This window comes from Rhea pennata, chromosome 1 (genome assembly GCF_028389875.1).
Source record: "Rhea pennata isolate bPtePen1 chromosome 1, bPtePen1.pri, whole genome shotgun sequence".
Lineage (NCBI taxonomy): Eukaryota > Metazoa > Chordata > Aves > Rheiformes > Rheidae > Rhea > Rhea pennata.
The window spans coordinates 193,853,987-193,875,382 of record NC_084663.1 but is presented as its reverse complement, the minus strand read 5'-3'; the positions used below and the strand labels follow the sequence as shown (position 1 = coordinate 193,875,382).

Genomic DNA, 21,396 nt, shown 5'->3' with positions numbered 1-21,396 from the left:
GCAACAGGAAGTCTACCTGGATTTATTTGGAGAAACATGGTTCACGTCTGTCAGTTTTAAAATTGTCATTATTATAAATGATATGATAGGTCTGTGCATTATATCAACATTTTTATTTCTTCCCTGCATACTTCCTTTAAAAGATACTTTTTAAGATTAATGTACTTTAGTGTAGAAAATAATTTCAAATAAATAAGGATTAGAACTTGCTCAGCAGGTAATATTTAAAAGTCCATCAAGATCAGATTAAAATAAAAAATATATAGTCCAGTCAATCTCAAACTGAATTGTGCTCATCCTGCACATTAAAGTTAACTTATTAAATGTCCATTGTTGACTGAAAACAGCAGTTTTTAAAGTTAATCAGTTTGTTCAGCTTTGACACTTTTGACGAGGCCGATATCAAAGTGGAAGAAAAGATTGATCCAAAGTTTTCCTTATCGCTCAGTAGGAGACAGCAAGAAAAAAAATAACAACATGCAAGTATGTAGCAAGGGGATCTTCCAAACCCCAACTTCCACGTGCTTTGTCAAAGCAGAAAACACCCGTCTGAACTGAACTGGAAGCTCACGCGTTATGATTTTGTTTGCTAGTCCTCCTACGTCCAACCCATGGGGGAATGTGCACCACCTCAGGGACTGAAAGGTAGCAACAGTAATAAAAAATCAAGATGATATGAGACACCTGTGACTGTTTAATGAGTCCTTTAATGTTTTACATTGATTTGTGTTGTACAATCATTCCTTGTGCTTTTATATCTGAGGATCCGAGAGTAAACAGCCTTTTTGTTGCAGTGCTCACCTCTGATTGTAACGTCTTTCTTTTGAAGCACTTCTTTCCCCGTGTATATGTTCCTTGCTCTGCAGGTATAGGTGCCCGAGTGCGCCAGGGAAACGTTCTTGATGGTTAGCGTGAGGGTGACGGAGTACTCCTTATTGAGAGACTTTTTTGCTTTCGTTTGATTTACTGTTCTTGGTAAAATCCAAGCAATGTCTTTGTACAGGAATTTGTTGGCTGAACAGGACAATATCAAATTCTCTCCTTCAATAGGCATTTTTTCCAAATTAATGTGGAATCCATTCGGTACATCTGTCAAAAATTAAGAACACTTTTTAGTTTATATGAAATTAATGAGCCAGAATTAACGTGCTTTACTTTTTTCCCTTAATCGGGAAGCCTTTGAAATAACCAGTGTTGCTGTTTTCCTGCTGACATCTCTAATCTTCCATTTTGTATGCTAGGCTCTAGCTTGTCTTATAATTTGCCACAGAGTTACAAGACACTTGGGCTTGGTCATCAGTTGGTGTAAACTGAAGTTGCTCTTGCCAGTAGTATGCTTATACAAACGTTATGCCCACCAAATTAAGACAGATTGGGGCAGGTTCCAAAAGCAGAATTACTTAAAGAGAACACACTGGCATTATGAAAAAGGACAGAAATTGCGATCTCAGCATCAGCTCATGAACTGCTTGAAAGAAAATGAATCTTAAGTGGACATGAAAAAGATACTCCAGGTTATCATACTTGATTATATTGTTTTCATGTTATCTATGAGTGTTCAGACATGTGACAACTATTTCTTAATGCACTTTCAAATCCTGAGAAATTACTCAATCTGTGATTATATGCCAGAGATTTCCCTTGGAACAGAGATAATTACTCTTCATACATTTAAAATATGCCAGTCTTTCAAGAGGAAAACAGAAACACCATCTGACCAGGGTGACCAGCTGTCTGCAGGCAACAAAAAGGATGAAGATCACTCTTTGCAGACTACGTGGCGTCAAGTACAGGTGAGCAATATTTTCACCTGAGAAAAATCAAGGATCATTATGCCAACCATTTGCTAAGCCTAAATATGACTTAAGTTTTAACAAAGATCATCCACAGAGGATTGTTCAGGCCGGAACTAATTTGGCCGACAATATAAAAAGTCCTGCTTGTAGGTCTCTGTAGCACTATTGCAGCCTCCTCTACCTGGGGAAGGGCACAGACTCAGGGCAGAGCTGACTAGCTCACCACCATCTCCACTCAAGGCTCAGCCCTCAGGTAAGAGAGTTACACCACTGGCTTAAGTGAAAGTAGAAGCAAGTTCCAAATGGAAAACAGTTCCAAGTCTTCCCCCCGCCTGCAACCTCTCTTGGGTTATTTGTAGCCAATATGCTGATAAAGGCATTTCCTTCTGCTTATTTAAGTGGAATCAACTTTGGCCATTTCCAATTGTTCTCTGCCTCCTAATTGCTAGGGCACTTGGCTGTGAACTTGACTCAGAATTGTAAGAATGGCTTCATCTTTCATAAGGGAAAATTATGCCTCCTTTTCTTATCTCTTAGAGCATGTACCACTTGACACAGACTTTCATTCAGTTCCAGACTTATCGATGTCAGTTCAAGTCTAGCACCACAGCAGCGGAGAAGTGTAAGGAGCATCAGCAGACCATCTTCTACTGAGGTGCCATGAAGCACAAGTGATTCAGCCCTGCAGCTGTCTGCCCAGTCTCCAGTGGATGATACCCACAATGTTCTCTCTGCAACCTCTTTTCCTGATTGACCAGTCTAGCAGAAAGATTTTCTTGCTCCCTAAATCTTCACAATGCCAACTAAACTGCCTTGCCTCCGCAGGGTACCCAGGAGCAAGATGTGCTCAATATCGCCTTTGAAACAATGTTCTGCATGTTGAAAGTCTGTCATCAATTGCTCCTCTGAGTGTCCTCTTTTCCAGACTAAGCGCTGAGTGTTAAAAACTGAGTAAATGAGCTCCTAAGAGCCTGGATTGAAATTCGCTCTAATCGCAGGCACTTCCCAGACAAACATCTGACTGTCACATCCTTGCAGAGAAGACAAAGTGCGTGCCTGTCGTTGGTAAGGATGTAGATATGCCATAGATTAAAGAAGTGAAAGCTGTGACACTAAGATACTAGACTGGATTTTAAAGCCTGTGTGCTTGCTTGTTCCTCTTACATTTCATTGATATCTTTTTTTTCCTTTCTCCGGCAAGCAAAACTATAAGAAAAGCTTTAAATTTGTTGAACTTGCGTGACTATCATCAGCATCCTTTATGATGTGCTAAGGGCACGTGGTGACAGATTCTGATCTTAATTAAATAAGTGTCAAGCAAAAAAGCTAAGATCAAACCTTTTCCTAGAGAGAGATACAGCATATTTAGCTGTAGCCCTCAAAATGTAGACATCTTTTGGAAGATATTTTTTTTCTGTGTGGGCAAAAGTTTACAGCTAATGTCATGACGCAGGCACCTCCAAGGGGGCAATGCAAACCATGTACCTTAAAATGAGTCAAAGTCCAGAGATCCTGATCCCTCACACTTAATTTTGAAGTGATCTTACGTGACCAGCTTAAATTTAGATACCTAACTTTTAGATTAAGTTAGATGAAGTGAATCCTATGCCTGGTTTTGTTAAAAAGCACTGAAATCAGACTACTTAAGTCCAATGAGTGATCCAGATTTTTGACTGTGGATAGTTACTTGAATCAAAGAAATTGCTGTGTCTTCTTCACACTAGATCTGAAACGGTTCTGATATGTGTTGGGAAATCCAGGGTACTGGTCTGAAATACTGCTAATTTTGGCTTTTGACTATGCCAGTAAAAGCTCAGAAGAGCCAAGCAAAACTCTTAAAAAGAAACTGAAGATCCCCTGAGACTGAGAGCAGTGAACTATTTTTAAGTAGAAGGATAGCGTGCCAACAGAATAATATAGTTGCAACTACTTCCATGTTGTCAGGTCTGGAACTTTTCCTAGATGTGTCTTTTCCAAAGACAGACTCTATTTATTGAATAAATCTAGGGACAAAAGCAAAATACATACGATTCTAAGCAAGTCATTTGTTTAAAGATTACAAGTCACTAATATATGACACCTCTCATCAATTGCTACAGACTCAGGCTAGCTAAATAGGCTGGGAATAATGTAAAAGGGTTTTATTTACTTTAGTGATTTGGAGCTTCCTGTGGAAATAGCTCCCAGGTTTCCTGATGGAAGATTTTGTTTATCTTTGCCAAGCACCATCAGGAATCTCAAAATAAAATGCACCTAGTGACATTGGGAAACCAGGGAGATAAGGCAGAGTTGTTCCTGTTTCACCCTTTATAATTGCAAACACACCCATGGGCCTGCTGTATGCCAGCAAAACAGCCCCCAAACTAGGGAAAGGGGCAGGCTGGAGGAAAGGGGGGCTACTACGGTTAAATTTGGCATAAAGGTATTGCTACTGAGGCTGTTAAATTATCAGTGAGCAGGAGAGCTTTCCATGTTGCTTTACTATAAGGTACACAGCTACATTTGTGCTGCAAACAAAGGTTTGCTCTCAGAGTTAAGTCAGTATGACAATGCCCCCAAAACGCCCTTCAGCTGGCAGAGGCAATAGGAGATGAAGGCTGTTCCAGAGCTCATGTCCTGTCATGTCAAGGAGTTGCAAGCACAGGCTGTAAAATTATACCACCCTCAAAGCTCCCAGAAACATACATGCAAATTGCACTTCAAGCCCAGAAATAAAAAAAAATCTGCAATAATCTAGGCAAGGGTTTGTTCTTACTGAGACCTCTCTGATACATTTCTTTACTCTTTTTTCCTCACTGCTATCACAGAATCACAAAGAATCACAGAATGGTTGAGGTTAAAAGAGATCTCTGGAGATCATCTAATCCACCGCCCCTCCTCAAGCAGGGTCACTAGAGCATGTTAGACAGGGTTGCATCCAGGTGGGTTTTGAATATCTCCAGAGAAGGAGACTCCACAACCCCCCTGGGCAACCTGTGCCAGTGCTCTGTCACCCTCACAGTAAAGAAGTTCTTCATAATATTCAGACAGAACTTCCTGTGCTTCAGGTTGTTCCTGTTGCCTCTTGTCCTGTTGCATGGACTAGTGAAAAGAGTTTGGCCCCATCCTCTTGACAGCTCCTCTTAAGGTATTTGTATACATTAATAAGATCCTCTCTCGGTTGTCTCTTCCCCAGGCTAAACAGGCCCAGCTCTCGCAGACGTTCCTCATAGGGCAGATGCTCCAGCCCTCTGATCATCTTTGTAGCCCTATGCTGGACTCTCTCCAGTAGCTCCATGTACTGGGGAGCCCAGAACTGGACACAGGACTCAAGATGAGACCTCACCAGGGCTGAGTAGAGGGGCAGGATCACCTCCCTCCACCTACTGGCAACACTCTTCCCAATGCATCCCTGGAGACCGTTGCCCTTCTTGGCCACGAGGGCGCATTGCTGGCTGATGGTCAATGTGTCATCCACCAGCACTCCCAGGTCCTTCTCTGCAGAGCTGCTCTCCACAAGGTCACCCCCCAGCTTGTACTGGTGCCTAGGGTTATTTCTCCCTAGGTGCAGGACCCTGCACTCGCCCTTGTTGAACTTCAGGAGGTTCCTCTCCGCCCAACTCTCCAGCCTGTCCAGGTCTCTCTGAATGGCAGCACAGCCCTCAGGTGGATCAGACACTCCTCCCAGCAAACCTGCTGAGGAGGCACTCTGTCCCCTCATCCAGGTCATTGATGAAGAAGTTGAACAGGATGGGATCCAATACTGAGCCTTGGGGGACGCCACTAGCCACAGGCCTCCAACTAGACTCCACGCCACTGATGACGACCCTCTGAGCTCTGCCTTTCAGCCAGTTCTCAAGCCACCTCACTGTCCACTCATCTGCCTTCTCTGTATCCTTCGTCACCAGGGTCCCCACCCCATTCAGCAGCGGGCCCACATTTTCCCCAGTCTTCCTCTTGCTACCGATATATTTGAAGAATCCATTCTTGTTGTCCTTGACATCCCTTACCAGATTTGATTCCAAACGGGTCTTAGCCTTCCTCATCACATTCCTGCATACTCTGACCACATTCTTATAATCCTCCCAGGTGGTCTGTCCCCTTTTCCACAGTCTATGTACTTTCTTCTTCTGTCTGCTATCTTTCCCTGCGCAGGGAGGGAGCATGCCACTGCAAAGCCGGGATGAGCACAGCCTTCCCACCACCTTTTCAAAGGTTTCTGTTATGGCTGGGAAACATCATGGCCTAGAAAAAAAACTTCTCACACCAGCACAGCAACTTCCCTACAGCATGTACTTTTTTTCCATCTTCAAGACAAGGTTTGAATGAGACTGAATGAGAACAGGATTTTTCTTGCTCAGGATAGGCTTTCTCTCTGCCTGCTACTCAGGATCCTTTCTGGCTCTTAGAGATGGCAGCAGATTCTCTTCCTGCAAAGGATCACCTTCTCCTGCTTAGACACTTTCTTCTCTTATCCTCAGTTTCATGTGATTCAGGCTAGCTTCATATGGCTCTAGTAGCCCCAACTACATAAAATGAACAAACTCCAGAGATCTAAAGTGTTAGTTTTGGATTTGTTAGAAGGAAATCCTCTGCAGTGTCCTGCCTGTTAATTCACATCCATCAATATTTTGGCTGCCATTTTTTATTCCCCAGTGTGTTTTTCAGCAAAGGCGAGAGAAATGACCGTTGTTTCTTAGTTGACGTGAAGAACAGGCTGTTACCCAACCACAGCAGTTTGGTCTCAGCCTGACAGAGGAGAGTTACGATTGTATCATTCCAGCCCAACTGATGAACTCTCTGTACAAAACAGAAGAATGAGCCCAACTTGATTTTTATAAGAACAAAACAGCAGTATTGTTTAAACAAGCTGCGTTCAATCAGTGCAACTGAGCGTTAGCAGACGAACAGGACTTTCCATGTCACACAGCTGAAGTGCTCAGCTCCAGGAACTCAAAGGATAAATGCATTTCATCATCACCAGCCTGTATAGAAAGGCTGCCACCAGTAAAGAAGTTAAGAATTTCCAAGCCATAATAAAGCAGCCACTCCTCTTTCTGAACACCAGCCAACACAAGAGTCTTCAAAGAAAAGCCATAATATTCTGCATGTTTGCATGCAAGCTTTAGCATCAAGGAGGATTTCCTTTTACCCCTGGTTAAGATCTGAGAGTGTGAGATCTAAAAAGGAAACTAACACCTTCATGTCATAGCACTAAATCATCTGAGACTGCCATCAAAAACTTTGAAAGGGGGATATGATTACTATAAACGGGGCCCTTCAAAATTCAGCTTCATTTAGTCTCAGGTCTTACATGAAGACTGAGGAGTAAGAGCTAGAGAACACCAAATTCTGCATCTTTCATATTAAAAAATCAACCACCTCTGTGAACAACTGTCAGTAATGCTCAAAGTTGTGCGTGAAGTCCTCACAAAAAGATGAGAAGATAGCTCAATTAACACATTAGTTTATGGAAAGTTATGTGTCATTCTTTAGCTTTCTGTCCAAAAAACTAAAATTTTATAGGTAAGGATCAAAACAAAATTGTGATTCTAGAACTGGGGCAGCAAACATCTTCAAGCTGGTAAATGTTCTTTTCACATCCTTTAACAGAACATGAAGACGTCCTTTTTGTTTTCGTTTTTTAACAAACAGCCTGCCTATGTGCCACTTATCAGTTTATATTTCAGCAAGTAGCTCTCATACTTATTACTAAATTTCCAAATTTATAAATAATTGGCACTTTCTAAATGAGAATGCCTCAGAACATGCATAAATTTTGATCAATAAAATGAGGAGAGAGAGACATTTTACAAGGAGGTTTTCTTCCTCGTTTTTTTTTCTTTTTTTTATATAAAACAGTTCTCGTGGGTGTGTGCCCACTCTCTCTTGATATTCTCAGTATAGTAAGAGAACAAGTTTCATTAAAATCAGTCATCACAATGATAACCAAGAGACTGATAAAAAAAATCAGGTTACAGAAACAGCAAAAAAAATAAAAGGAAAATATGAAATCTATTTTTCCCTTACAGCTTCAAGACTATGACTTTGACATTAAAGTGTCAGAATGCTGTAGCCTTTTGTCTTCCTTTGTATTTAGGAATGAATTACATTATTTGCCTATGCTAAAAGTTGTTTTCAGCCTAAGTGCTCCATGAGCTATCACTTTGTAAACAAAATCAAAATGAAGTCTTCCACCAGAAAATAGGTCCTTTGTAATGGCATTTGTATAAATCATGCTGCTATATCATGCAGTAGATCCATTCTTAGAAAATCCATCAGGTTTTTTTACAGTAATTCCTGAACTCAAGCCATTTAATCTTTTTTTTCCTGAACCTGCAAGCACTTATACACACCCACTGACGGAAACGTATTCATATGAACAGCTAACACACATGAGTCTTCTCAGTGTCTTGGCTCAAGTTGCATTCAAAGTCTTTCTCAAAAGATGGAACAAAACTCAGTAGTTTACACCCTGCCGTTTTTCTGCCTGTAAGCTGCTGTTGTGGCTGGGAGCTGTGAGGGGCTGCCAAGAGCCACAGACCCCTTTCTTGCCCCGTGCTGCCCACAGGCAGTATGCACTGCTCTGAGCTCACCTTCATGCGACCAGCTGGTTTCTGAGACCTAGCCGAACGGGCCTGTCAAGACCGACAGTGTCACACATGACACTGATTTGCTGGTTAAAATACAGTACTCCTTCATGTACAGAACGATCGCAGAGGTTAGGCAGTATGACAGGTCAAATCACAGGTTGCTGTATTTATGAGCAATTTGTGTCATGCTGGGATAATTGAGGGAGGGATGCCATTCATCAGATTTGGTTCCTCTCTTAGAAATCCAGACCACTTGCTGGGAAAAACTTTAGCAGAAACACTGAAAAGCATGGTATGAGTTCACAAGTACATATATTACAATAATTCTCATAGTTTAGGATGTGTAAAAGCCCTGACAGCCTAACAATTCCAGAATTAAGGAGCATGTTTAGCTCTAGTAGGGACTGCATCTTACCTGTTACAATAAAGCTCACATTTCTTTCAGCTTTCCCCACTTTATTGGCTGCCACACAGCTGTAGATTCCAGCAGATTTGGCTTCAGCTACAACCAGAGTGCTAGCAGTCTGCAAAGGAAAGAAGAAATTTAGCTCTCAGTGGATCATGCAATTGTTTAAAAGCTTCCCTTCTCTTTCTACTAAGTCACTATTAACACTCCTGTGATTCAGTCTCTCCATTCATTCAGTGACAGGCACCACTGAGGTTATTTAAAGGAGATGTCATCATACAAAGTTTTGGAAAGAATAGAAAAATAACAGGAAACAAGCTCCTCGGGAGACCATTATATTATCAGATCCACTACAATATAAAATCTTTGAAGGGGTCTTTCAGGTTGACTTATCTCTTGCTGATGTAACGATAAGTTACAGAACATGAAGTGTGACGCAACATGGTTCACCCCAGGGGACAACCAGCCTCCAGGCAGACGGTCAGCAAAGGAACTAGGTGAAGATCAGCTCAGGCATTTGGACAGCGCTGGGAAAAGAGCAGCTGCATTTGACACTAAACACATCTAATTTCTCTTTCACTGTCTTGTAAGTATTAGGTGAAACAGGGCAGGGGTAAAACAGAAGTTTCTCCTTATTTTGAGGGACTATCTTCTCTTCTTTGATTTAATATTTCTATGATTAAACAATAATCTGTTGGGATTTTTTTACATAGCACTCTAGCACATAAAGACAGAGCTGAGATGGGCATGCACCTGAGTTTCAGCAATGGGAAGTGCTCTTGGATGCCACAGTATCTTGTTCTTCTAACTTTGTTACTCTGCCTCAGTTCTTCTGTAAAACATGCACTGGTGGAAGTTACAAGTACAATTGTGACAGTGATGAAAGGAAATTGTGTGGCCATGAAATTCTGCTTTTTTGAATTGTTTGATTTTTTTTTCTAAAAACCTTAAAAATATTTTTTGTGCAATCAATATATTCTTCCCTTAAGTCTGTCTGATTGCTGGAGTCCGTAGACAAGCTCAGGAGGGCACATCAATGCTAAATAAAGACTAGTTATCTGAATTTCTTTATAAACACTGTTTCAGCATTCGCATTGCTTCTGTGTCTCCTGTTCAGAGACTTCATGGCCATCCCCAAACTCCTTGCTGTAACCTCTACATAATATAGGGCTTCTGGTATCCCAAAACATTCTTTAGCAAAGAGAGACTATTACTTTTCCAGCTACTCAAGCAAATATAGTGGAGTCAAGTCATTTGATTTTGGCTAGAATATTTGTTTTAGAAAGATGCCTTGTGGCAAATTCAAGACTAAAAGTGATGCTATTGGTGTCCCTAGCCTGCTATAATGGCCAATTATCTGTCTGTTAACAAGTAACACCTCATTTTCAATTAGAAATTTCCTAACCTTTTTGGCTGTTCTATAAGATAAAGGGGCTCAGTAATACTAGATAGATAATTACAGCCCTTGAAAAAAATCATCTCATTTTGCTAAGTTCAGCAAACTGACCTCTATAAATTCCTAATTATAAAGTATGGTCCAGCCCTGTCAATATTTTGTCATTCTCTTTGAATTCCATCCAATTTTTAAACATCATTTCATAAAGTGTGGACATAGGGTTCAGAATAGGATTCCTGCAGCCCTTTTTCCCAACATTAGCTTGGAATAGAAGGAAGTCCTGTAACATCTGTCAGAAGGCTAATGTGGGTGGTTAAAAACTGCTTCTGTCATTCCAGACTTTCCACCACAAAATTAGGCTTTCTCCTGTCTCTTCATATGCCTCGTAACAACTTTGCAAAAGTAGAAACAGTGACATAAAACACACAGAAAGGAGAATGAGGTTCTTACTTTCTAACTCCGGGGTGCCTGATCTTTGTCCTGCTACACTAAGAACCAGAGTGCTTGTGGGCCTGAAAAGTATGTGGCAAATATTCCTCCCACAAAAATAACTAGGATTTTTTTGTGGGTAGTATCAAAGAGTATATTGTCCTGACACTGTCAGGTATTAGCTTTTAATGGAAAACTTTCCATAATATCTGGTTTTACTGCTCCAGCCCACGATGATGTGCTTATTATTTTTATTAGACTGAGGTCTGCATATATACTTAAACAGTATGACTGTAGTTACTGACCTAAATACTTATAGGTTATGACTATCCTCCTGTATGACATGACACTAGGAAACATTCCTGGGCACCAAAATTCAGTGATTTATACTGTTAAATTGTTAACATGTCCCTGGCATTGTTTTGGTTTGGATCAACTTGCATTGTCCCAAATACTCCTCTAGCACAGACCAACCAACACTCCCTTCTCTCTGCCTTCAAGTAACCACCATCTTTTGAAGGGTAAGAGAAGTTAATGTTATGAACATTGGCCATTCTACACATGCTGGCTTTAGTGCTACAGAGCAGTCATTTGTATGTTTACTTGACTAATACAGAGATAACCGTAGCATCTAGGAATAAGCAAGACTAGTTTTGCAACAGAATAGAATCTTATAGTGACACAATGTCTCTGCACACATCTTTTAGCTAATAAATTAGCCGTAAGGATAAGATAACATCTCTTTAAATAGTTTGTGAGCCCTCCAGTGGTGCAGACTGTGTTCTGCATTGTGGATGCCAGCCAAAACCCACCAGAGAAGCAGCATGTACAAAACTAAGCCTGGCATGCTTTGTTTATTGAGCAGTTATGGTTGTTCAAGATCAGTTTGTTCTATGTGGTTCCTCCATACAACTGTTGTTGCAAAACGAGTAAGAGAAAAAAACTCAGCTCTCTCAGGCTTATATCAACCATCTTGGCAATGGATCATGAAGAGTTTCAGACCCTGGATTGGCAACCACATTATACACAGAAAGTCTGAATCAAGTTGCCATAAGCAAACAGAACACAACAAATCCTTCCAGGCATGCTTGACATCTTGAACATGCTCATCCATCTACTAGCCCCATTTATTATCAAAGCTCTGATCCTTTCTTCCTCCGATCTGTATCCATCTCACCTGAAGCACTGTCCTAAGGGCTCATTTCAGAGTTGGGGGCTATGGAAGTGAATCCTGTATGGCTGCTGTTGCTGTCAGCAAAAAAGATGTGTAAAACAGAGAATGTGAGCTGGAAGAGGAAATTACAGAGTTGTCCATAATGGAAACTGATGAGGAAAAGACTGGGGAAAAGAGAGCACAAAGCAACTAGAAACATTTTTTGTGATCCAGAGATAGGATGGACTGATCTATCCCTCAAGTGTCCCCTTGAAACTCTTTCTTCCCATGATAGCTTAAATTAGGACTCTAACTGCTGCAGCTGATGGCAGCCAAGCAAAGTGAAGGTTTCACACAATGGTTGGTAGCATGACTCTTTCGTCACCCCTAGAAGGCCTCTGCAGTCACATGCATAAACATGCTCCATTCAGAGATTGCTGTGCTAACTTCACTGAACAACCCATACATTTAAAAGACAAAATATTGCCCTTTCAGCATGGAGCAGATTAGCCTAAGTCTGCCAAGGGTTCTTGATATCTTCCTAGTTATGCTTTTAAGAAAATCTATTTGTTAAAAAACTCGGAAGTAAATGAAAATACACTCTCCAACTGCCTTACAAGCAGCCATGCTGACTGGATTTGTCTAAGGCTAAAGGGGAGAGATTAGTTAGGAAGACTCATGTTGAAATATTGGTGACACACCACTGGATTATTCTGATTGTGCCAAAAACATTTTATGATCAACATGCACCACATCTTGGCAAGGAGCATCGGTGCAAAACATCTGGACAACATGCTTTGCCCTCAGAACCGCCACCACATCCAGAGAAGAAACCCTCACTGACATGTCTCCAATAGTACAAGAGTAAACACAGGAGAATTCCTTCTTCCCTTCAGTTCAGACATTACCCTGCTGTTTAGCAAACAGAGCTGTGTTTTCCCACTGCATCACATGTTGTCCTGCTTGAATAGGCCATGAAACTGAGTGCATCCAGCTGACTCATGACGATGTCATGATACAGACAGCTAAGTACCACCATACGCACTCCCTGCACTTTCTTAGTGCCTACACAAAATAAAGCAGTGTTTTATTCTTGTCTCATGCACTGAGGGAGGTCATTGATTTTAGGAGCAAGAGGGAGTTACAGCTCAGCAGAGGCAAGCCCAAAATTCTGCTGGTTTTAATCTTACCAAGCACTAGGCTCAGCTGCCACCTTTTAAGTGATTTGTTTAAGTGTTGACAGCAATTCTAATAGCACTCAGGAGAGTCCTAAGAGAAGTTACAATGTTTTGAAAGAGAAGCAAGCTAAACTTCCAGTGCTATCTTTAGCCTACCTTCCTAAGAAAATTAGGCTTATGTGATCACTGTCTGTCCATCTGTCTGCCAGAGTCCTCTTCTTCCCTCCACCCTCAGTAATTTCTGAACCTGTGGCCTGATTTCAACTAAAATTGACAGACATCTCAGAGCTAGTAAGATCTTATGTGCTGCATGAAAATCAGTTTTTGGGTAGAGAAAAAAAAAACAAAATGCATGCTGTTGCAGGGTGAGCTAAACAGCTATCTCTTCTGGTTTGGATGCCACCTGGCCAATCAGCACGGATGTATTGGCCAGAAAAATGGCATATGTAGAGGCTGAGAACAGACACAAGAGATGCTTCCTTCTCTCCAGCTGGTAATGATGGGACATTGGACTGAGCTAAAGGTTCAGGGCTTGACATATAAAGTACAGGAGAGATGGACCCATTCTGTTCTCCATGGTGACACCTTCTCTGTCAGTTCCATGATGGATTGACTCCCCTGACCACCCTGCACTCCACATTTATGTTGGACAGACACAGTTTTTAATACCACCCATTGTCAGCACATGCCAGGATGAGTCATCATTGTCAGCCAAAGCAGAGATGTGTAAGAGCAAACCTAGCTTTGGTTTTGCAGAATCTTCTAACAGGAACATTACTTTCCATTTTCTCTGAAGTCAGGGGGCTTTGTCACGCACAAGGGATGGGACCATGAAAAACTTGTGTCAGTAAGGTGCTTACACAATGGAAAATAGATCTATCTATCTATCTGTCCATCTATCTATCCATCTACAGATAGATATATTTGCATATAAGAGAATAGGGCTAAATGTATATGTATACATATACATAGATGCAGTCATATAAGAATATATATATATGAATGAATAAATATGTGAATGAAACCATTATGATAAACCACTAATTCATGGATTAATTTTTTTTTTACTGTTTTCCTGGGTGCAGATACTATGGCACAGAACTTGCTTTTGTAGTACCAACTATTGTCAGTGGGCTACCAATATTTTCTAGCAGCAGGGGAATGGAGTGCTCAGGGACCAGTTGTTCCATTTTCAGGTTCTGAAGAATGTGGTACTAGTGTGTTATTTCCTCAAACCAAGCTTTTTTGAGCCACTCCCTCCAACTTTTTCCTGTGCACATCAGCCCTCCTGTCTAGCATCTCCTTTCTCTTGAATTTATCATCACTTGTTCTTAGCCAGCACCTTCTAGTCTCTCTCACCTGAACTTACCTTCTTAGCCCTCTTCCATGCATTCTCCATTCCCAAGGTCCCTGCCCAGCCCCTGCAGTTCTTTGTCCCTGATGTCTCTGTACAAGGAGTACTAACTTTTTGCAGCTACTAATAAACAAAAGTTGGCTGATGCATACAGGAGAGAACATATATATACTACAATGATACCAATGAATATATCAGTTCTTTATATCTTGTTATTGCAGGTCGTTCACAGACTGACATTTTAATCACTCTGATCACTCTAAGAACAATAATCAGTATTGGCTTTGAGTTATATATAGCTGTTGATTTTATCTAGAAACATTACGAACTGACGGCTTTTAGCAGCCTAGGAATGGTACAGCTTTGTAGGAAGTCAATGGAAATGTCCAACAAATTTAAAATGAAATATTGGATGTGAGCATCGAATCACTTGAAGGGTTGTTTTATGATTAAGTATTATGTCTCAAATCACAAACTTCTTCCATTATACCTTTCAGGTTGCTCTATGTTCGTTTAGAGAGGTTTCAATGGAAATGTTACTAATACACTGTTGTCACAATTTCTCTCTGTCACTAGATGAATAGTGTAGCACAGGCTTCCTGCATTACTTTAATCATACAGACACAAAACCTGAGGTTTCTGTAATTTTAAAAATATACTTAAGGCTACCTCTGTAACCACAGACAAACAAACAATCAACCTACCGAAGTGAAGGCTAAACCTTGGATGTTGTTAAAGGAAACCTTTTGACCATTCCTTGTTCATAGTTTCTCTTGATTACAATAATCTCATCCTCTGTTCACTCCCATTTCCCCTTTTGTTTTAACCCAGATGTGCAACCCTCTGAGTCTCTTCATCTGTTTCCTACTGCTTTGTCTACTACTTTGCTGTTTCCACTGAGCTTTAAGACTCAATGGAAGTCTGTGCTTGGATGTGGAAATGGAGTAGATGTTCTCTTTTGATAGCAGGACTCCATTGATGCGGAAGTGCTTCAGAGAGCTGTTGATAGCTGTTTGCAGTGGCAGAACTGCTCGCAGTAGCAGTTCATCCGAACCAGACAGTTGTGGTGGCATGCTGCATTCAGTGAGCTCGGTGCTGTTTGACATTCTTACAATACCCCAGCCAATGAAGGAGAATTTTGTCTGTCCCTTTGAGTTTGCTCTGGGAGACGGAGAAAGACTATTGGACCACAAGGAGTGAACAGATATAGACTTCCACTGGGGGCGAAAAAAATATCCTGGAAACTGTAGAGCAGCTGTGTGCACACAAACCATGCAACTCACAGTTTGGCCAGAAACCCATACTCAGAGAGCATTTTCTATTTACACTAGCAATCCAGCTATGCTTGAAGAGCTACGGAAGAGCAGTAGAACAGAAAAAATCTTAAGAAAAATAATTTTCAGAAACAAAAATAACTTGCACTGAGCTAAGAGCTGGTAACTTCAGGTAACCTGCATGTTTCCAGCAAGGATAGCATGTAAATCAGAAACTAATCCGAAGGCTCTATCTGCAAGCCACTTTTTTCCTAATGGTGTTGCCACTAAAAAAAAAAAAAAAAAAAGAAGAAGAAGAAGAAAAAGAAATAAAAGAAAAGGATGAGCAAAAAGACTATTTCACTAACCCCATCTTTCCTATAAAGACCAGTATAGGTAAAGCAGGATAGATCTTTCTGAAATGACCTAAACAGCATGAAGACAAACAACACAAAGGAGAACCACTGAGTTTCATTACCAAACTTTCCATGTTGTATATGCAGGGACTTTCCATTGATTCATTTTGAGATTCATTAAAAAAAAAAAATGCTTGCCAAAGACTTCAAACAAAACCTGTAGTTCTGCAGCAAAAATCCATTATTAGTAACTTCCTCAAGGGAGGAACGTGTTTGCTGTTGCCTGGAACAGCCATGTAAAAATAATTGCACCTCTACACCTCAGCAGGTAAATACCAAACTCTCCCTTTGCATATACATAAGTTATCTGCATGCATACAGATCTTAAAATGTAAGCAATATAACAACAATACCAGCTTTTTCATCGTTACCTCAATAGCATCTTGAAGTATCTTTCCAGTCAGTGCTTTCACACAAAAGGGTTATTTTCTCTCAGTAATCATACCTTATTTTTGCCCTCAATTACTGCTGTTCGCTCTGAGATGCTCTGGATTCTGTTTCCTATGCTGCTGCCAGCTTTCAAAATGGAAGATCCATCGATGTAAGAGCAAAAGCCGCGCCTGAATACAACAAAAATTAGGTGAGTCTATTGATTTAGTGATAAATGAAACATTTGATACATAAGCCAAAACAATTCTTCTGGAGCCAATGATATAGTCTGGGAGAATTGCAGCTACTGTGATCACCAGGCAATTATATTTACATTTCATAAAATTTGATGTTTGAAACCTGAAAATCAGATCCACCCACACAATCCCCCCCAATATCATTTCTCTGGAGTCACTGTTAACATCTAAGCCACCATAGGTTAAATTTACAGTCAGATTAGAATTTATAATCAGGACTATATTATAGGACTACATGAGACCAATGTCCCATTTCCAACGCTCCTAAGTTTTCAGCCATTATGATAGTTCAGGCTTGGCTTTAAGTATGAGTTCACATTATTTTCAGCCTTAAAATTCAAGATAACTTATATTTGTTTCATGCTCTATTCCATAATATATTGACTGCATTTTCATTATGTGTAGATTCTTTTTGTTACCATGAAAAATGATGCAAATTCTCATTTCTGCTTGTTTTCTTCAGTTCAGATTACATAATAGCAAGTTATAAATTCTGCAATTCAATGACTGCAAGATGCATAATAAAAACTATGCAGAATCTTTCAAATTATGAAAACAAATTAAACAAAGCTATCCCTAACTGCCAAAGGAATTCAAATGTTCACTTTATCTGAAAAAAAATCAAAGACATGCTAATGAATGTAAATCTCAGGGAAAAAAAAACTTTTTGCCTTACACAACAAATTGGCTTATAATCAGAACATTCAGGTGTGGTCATGGTAGAGCTAATTTGTTTCCCAAAGCCTAATTTGGTACACATGGAAATAAGCGCATTGGAATGCTTCTTAAATTCTGTCCATCCCTATTGTTCTTTCAGGACATCTAGTTTTGTTTTTTTATCCCAAAACTAGATGTTTTTTCAATTCCATCTTGAACAGTAGAACTTAAACCTTCATCAGGGTCAAGCTCTTTCAAATACAGTATGTTCCTTTGATCTACCACGGATTTGAAAGATAACAACTGTAGTATCCATAATCAAGTTGTTCTGACATATGTGTGTATGTATATACACACATATACATATACATATACATATATATACATATATGTGTGTGTATATATATATATATATATATATATAGATGTTTCAGTTGTTTGGAGAAATGACCCTTAAAGCCTGATGACTGGATAATACGCAGTCATGACCAAAGAATGAGGTTCATTTCCCTTCAGCTAACTGTGCAGTTTGCTTATACTCTGTGTTGTTTATAGTATCTGTGGTACTCCAGCTTTATGTGATTGCTTTTCGTTGTGTAGCATTGCGTCAAACCCACCAGTTTTTAGCTGATATTACAGCTTAAAGAAATGATGGTATGTAAACTAACTCGGACTGTAATCACTACCATAGATATATAATCATCTGCCCAAATTTCTTAACTTGCTTTGAGAGACTCAGTTTGCTAAAAAAGCCAAAAAAAACAGGAGCAGGCCATGGTCATTCATGCACAGAGAGAAGACAGGGAGCAACAGCAGGGCAAGAAAGCCCCAACTACACAACTATTTATTTCACAGATTCCAGACACTAGTTTAAAAGCCAGATTCTAAGAAATAGTTGTTGTGGTCAGAGTGGTGAAAGACAGATATATTAAGATAGCTGATCTATTCAGATGGAAAAAAAAATGATCAAAGATTATTTAGGGAAGTAGATCCAATTTATTTTGCACATTTAATGCTTTAAAAAGTCTTGTTTTGTAACAAGACCAGAGTTCAGAAGAAATGTCAAGTGGGACAATAACTTCTCCGTGCCATAGCAGATTTATGAACTTAGTTCACGATGCCAGTATCAGAGGCGCACAAATAGGCAGTACCAAAGACTTATCCTTGTACCTGGATGTTGGCACAGTCTCTCAAAAGAAAGATGGAGACTCTAGAATCTCATTTCATCTACGCTAACGAGTCATTTTTTTATTTTCATCCTTTCAGACTATTTATCCTCACAGAATTAATTTTTATTTCTTTGTTACAAGGTTGGAAATTTGTCCTCTGCAATAAACAGCCTTACTGAGAAATACATACTAGTAAAGGACAAGGAAAAGGTATAACACATATTCAGAAACCACTTATGCATCTCTGAAAGGCATCTCCAATCTCATTTCTTTCAGCTCTGTGGCCTGTAGATTTAGTTATTATTATATTCTTCCTTGAAGGTCCTTGAAAAAGAGTATATATATTTAGGTTGCAGTGTCTTAGGGGCAAGGACAGTGTTACGTGCTTGTTAATGTCTAGTACAATGGGGTGCAAGAAGTACAATTACTTCTTAATACCATAATACAAACCATCATCATAATTACAATAACATCACAATAACAATGAAAACACATGTAAAACATTGGATGAATTATTAGCCCCGGAGACACATATGTGAACTCAACTAACTTTGCATATCGTGTTATCATCAAACTGCCAATTACAATGCTAATACCATTATAGTGGGAAATCAAATACTTAATAGTTGTTGTTCATGGGTTTAATTAAAAAAAGGAATGAAAGTCAAGCTGAGAATACATTATCAAACAGTTTCTATAGGCAGCGGTACACAGTGGGAGATGCGACTACCATCGTACTGTGCCCCCTCAAGGCCACAGTCTGCTTGATCAGCGCTTACAGATCAGTTGAAGCACAGCTGCCAGGGTAAGTCTGGAACAAGACTCAGATTCATTCCTTTGGATATATAACAAGATGTTTTCTCTCCTCACCTTAAACTCAAACACACAAACATAGCTTAAGGACCGATCCAGAGCTATCTTCAGTCTCCTGAGCTGGTTAGTTAGAGGAGTACTTAGTCATTCTGCCTCTTGCTGCTATCAGCAGTGCCACATAAAGTTATTGCTTAAGCCAGATGCATTGGTTAGAGACGGCAAGGGAAAAATGGAAGTAATTGAAAATTATGTCTCCTAATCGGACTTCAGCTCTTAACAACAAGTATTTTGTAACAGGAAAAGAAAAGGTTCTGCTGAACTTAGATGCAGTCATCAAAACAAATGTTTGTGTTAAGTACAGATGCTTGGAAAGAAATAGAAAAGAATTTACTCTGGCTAGGACTAAAATACACAATCATCTTCCAATTAGTTCAGTTCAAGTTTCATTGTATGAGTCCTCAGATAACATCAGTTATGTATTTTTATGACTTATAAAGAATTTACAAGTTCCTTTAAATTATTCACTCAGTAAGATACCAAGGGTATCCTATGGGTAACAAGCACTGCCTGTTTGTTCTTGAAGGGAAATCCCACTGAATTTTGAGTATTTGAATCTTACTCCAGATACTTCTGGAGTTCATGAATTCCTAAAATATTTTGTTGTTGGAACGAGCCTCATTACTTTGCTTATTCAGGAACGTGTACAGCAGGGTTACTGCCAGGTTAGTGAAAGAGCATGCAGTGTGTGCAGAGGTTGATAAACAAGCTAAGATTTTGCCAGTACATTTATAACCAGTCCTTACACCTCTTTTCATGTAGATCCTTTCATACTCTACTTTGCGGTTCCAAGTATGTAAATGTAAAGATCCTGTATGATAAATACACCGGGTGTGTTGGGGGGGTTGTATACATATGTATATTTATACATATTACGCAAGCTCAGATCAGTGTAATCGATGTCACTGACTAATTCTAGTGCTAGGAGTATCAGAAAAATCATGATTTAAGGACCCTTCCCTCTCTGGCTGTAAGAATCAGAATTGTGCCACCCTCAGCACTGTACAAACACATATTTAAGCTCTTCCTTTCCCAAAGACCTTACAGCCTAAAAAGGTGATATAAAGAAAGTCTCTTCACCGTTATTTTGCAGACAGAGAGAGATGAATAGAGCTATTATTAGCATAATCTTGGCCCAACTAATGCCAAATAAGAAAATCTCCTTGACATCCGTCAGTTTACGATTTTTTCTGAAATAATTTGCCAATTGTCTGCCACCAGAAGGGTATGCCATATCTGGGAAACTGAGTCCCCAAGCAACTTCTTCACCTCTACACTTCACTTTTGAAGAGTTCCCTTTAAATTCAGGTTTTTCATCCTCTAAGTAGTTTTTTCCACGCGCCTGTGTGCGTGCTTGCACACACACGTGCGCGCATGCAGAGGCTTGTAGACATATAGAGGCACACTTGAGTCTTTTGTGTCAAGAGCTTGAGAAACAGTTATTCATTTGGAAAAACAGAAGCCATTAATTCTCCGGTGGATTTCAAAAGAAGCCTTGGAAAAGGGGGAAGGAGGGGTCAGAGCTGCTAAGCCAACACTCCAGAGCTGCAGGAAGCTCAGAGCACATGCTGAGAGGCTGCATGCAGGGCAGGAGAAACTCCCTGCTCTCAAAAGGGCTTACTCGAGACCATCGGCAGACCTACTCACCACTTTTTGCTTTAAGAATTCACACTTCTTTGAAAGGGCTGGGCTTTTATGTAACCAGAAGTCCAGCTTTAAAAACAGACTCTGCTTTGTGGTGCTGCCACACGCACCAGCCCTTGAGAAGTCATTTGGGGGAGGGGAACCAGCCTGATTCTTAAGAATACATCAAGCTCTTGAGGAAGCAGAGTGTGCCATGTTTGAAGATGCAAAGATAATCACAGTGCTGGGAACCGTCTTGTGTAGCGGAGGAAGCCAAACAACAAGAGGAAAGCAGCATATGCTCCTGATTTCGCACAGGAAGCTAACAACACCTCCTGCCAAAGTGAGATAAGAAAAATCCCATGGCCTATTCTGGACAAGGCCATGGTTATCAACCTTAGCTTCATGCTGTCCTCACTCCACTCTGCAGCCCGCTCCCTTTCCTAATGAGTTTCGGAGCCCTCACCTCTATTAGCATACAGCATGCCAAGCACAATA

At 40.2% G+C, this 21,396-nt stretch overlaps 1 protein-coding gene across 2 annotated transcripts in view; it reads right to left on the bottom strand.

Moving 5' to 3' along the window:
• The window catches only part of FLT1 (fms related receptor tyrosine kinase 1), a 116,633-nt gene that overhangs the window by 42,973 nt on the left and 52,264 nt on the right, over window positions 1–21,396 (bottom strand). For both annotated transcript variants that reach the window (XM_062567171.1, XM_062567170.1), the window contains exons 11-13: window positions 16,399–16,513; window positions 8,784–8,892; window positions 802–1,089 (exon numbers count right to left, since the gene is read on the bottom strand). In XM_062567171.1, coding sequence (XP_062423155.1) covers window positions 802–1,089; window positions 8,784–8,892; window positions 16,399–16,513 — 512 coding nt within the window. The remainder of the gene's footprint in view (window positions 1–801; window positions 1,090–8,783; window positions 8,893–16,398; window positions 16,514–21,396) is intronic.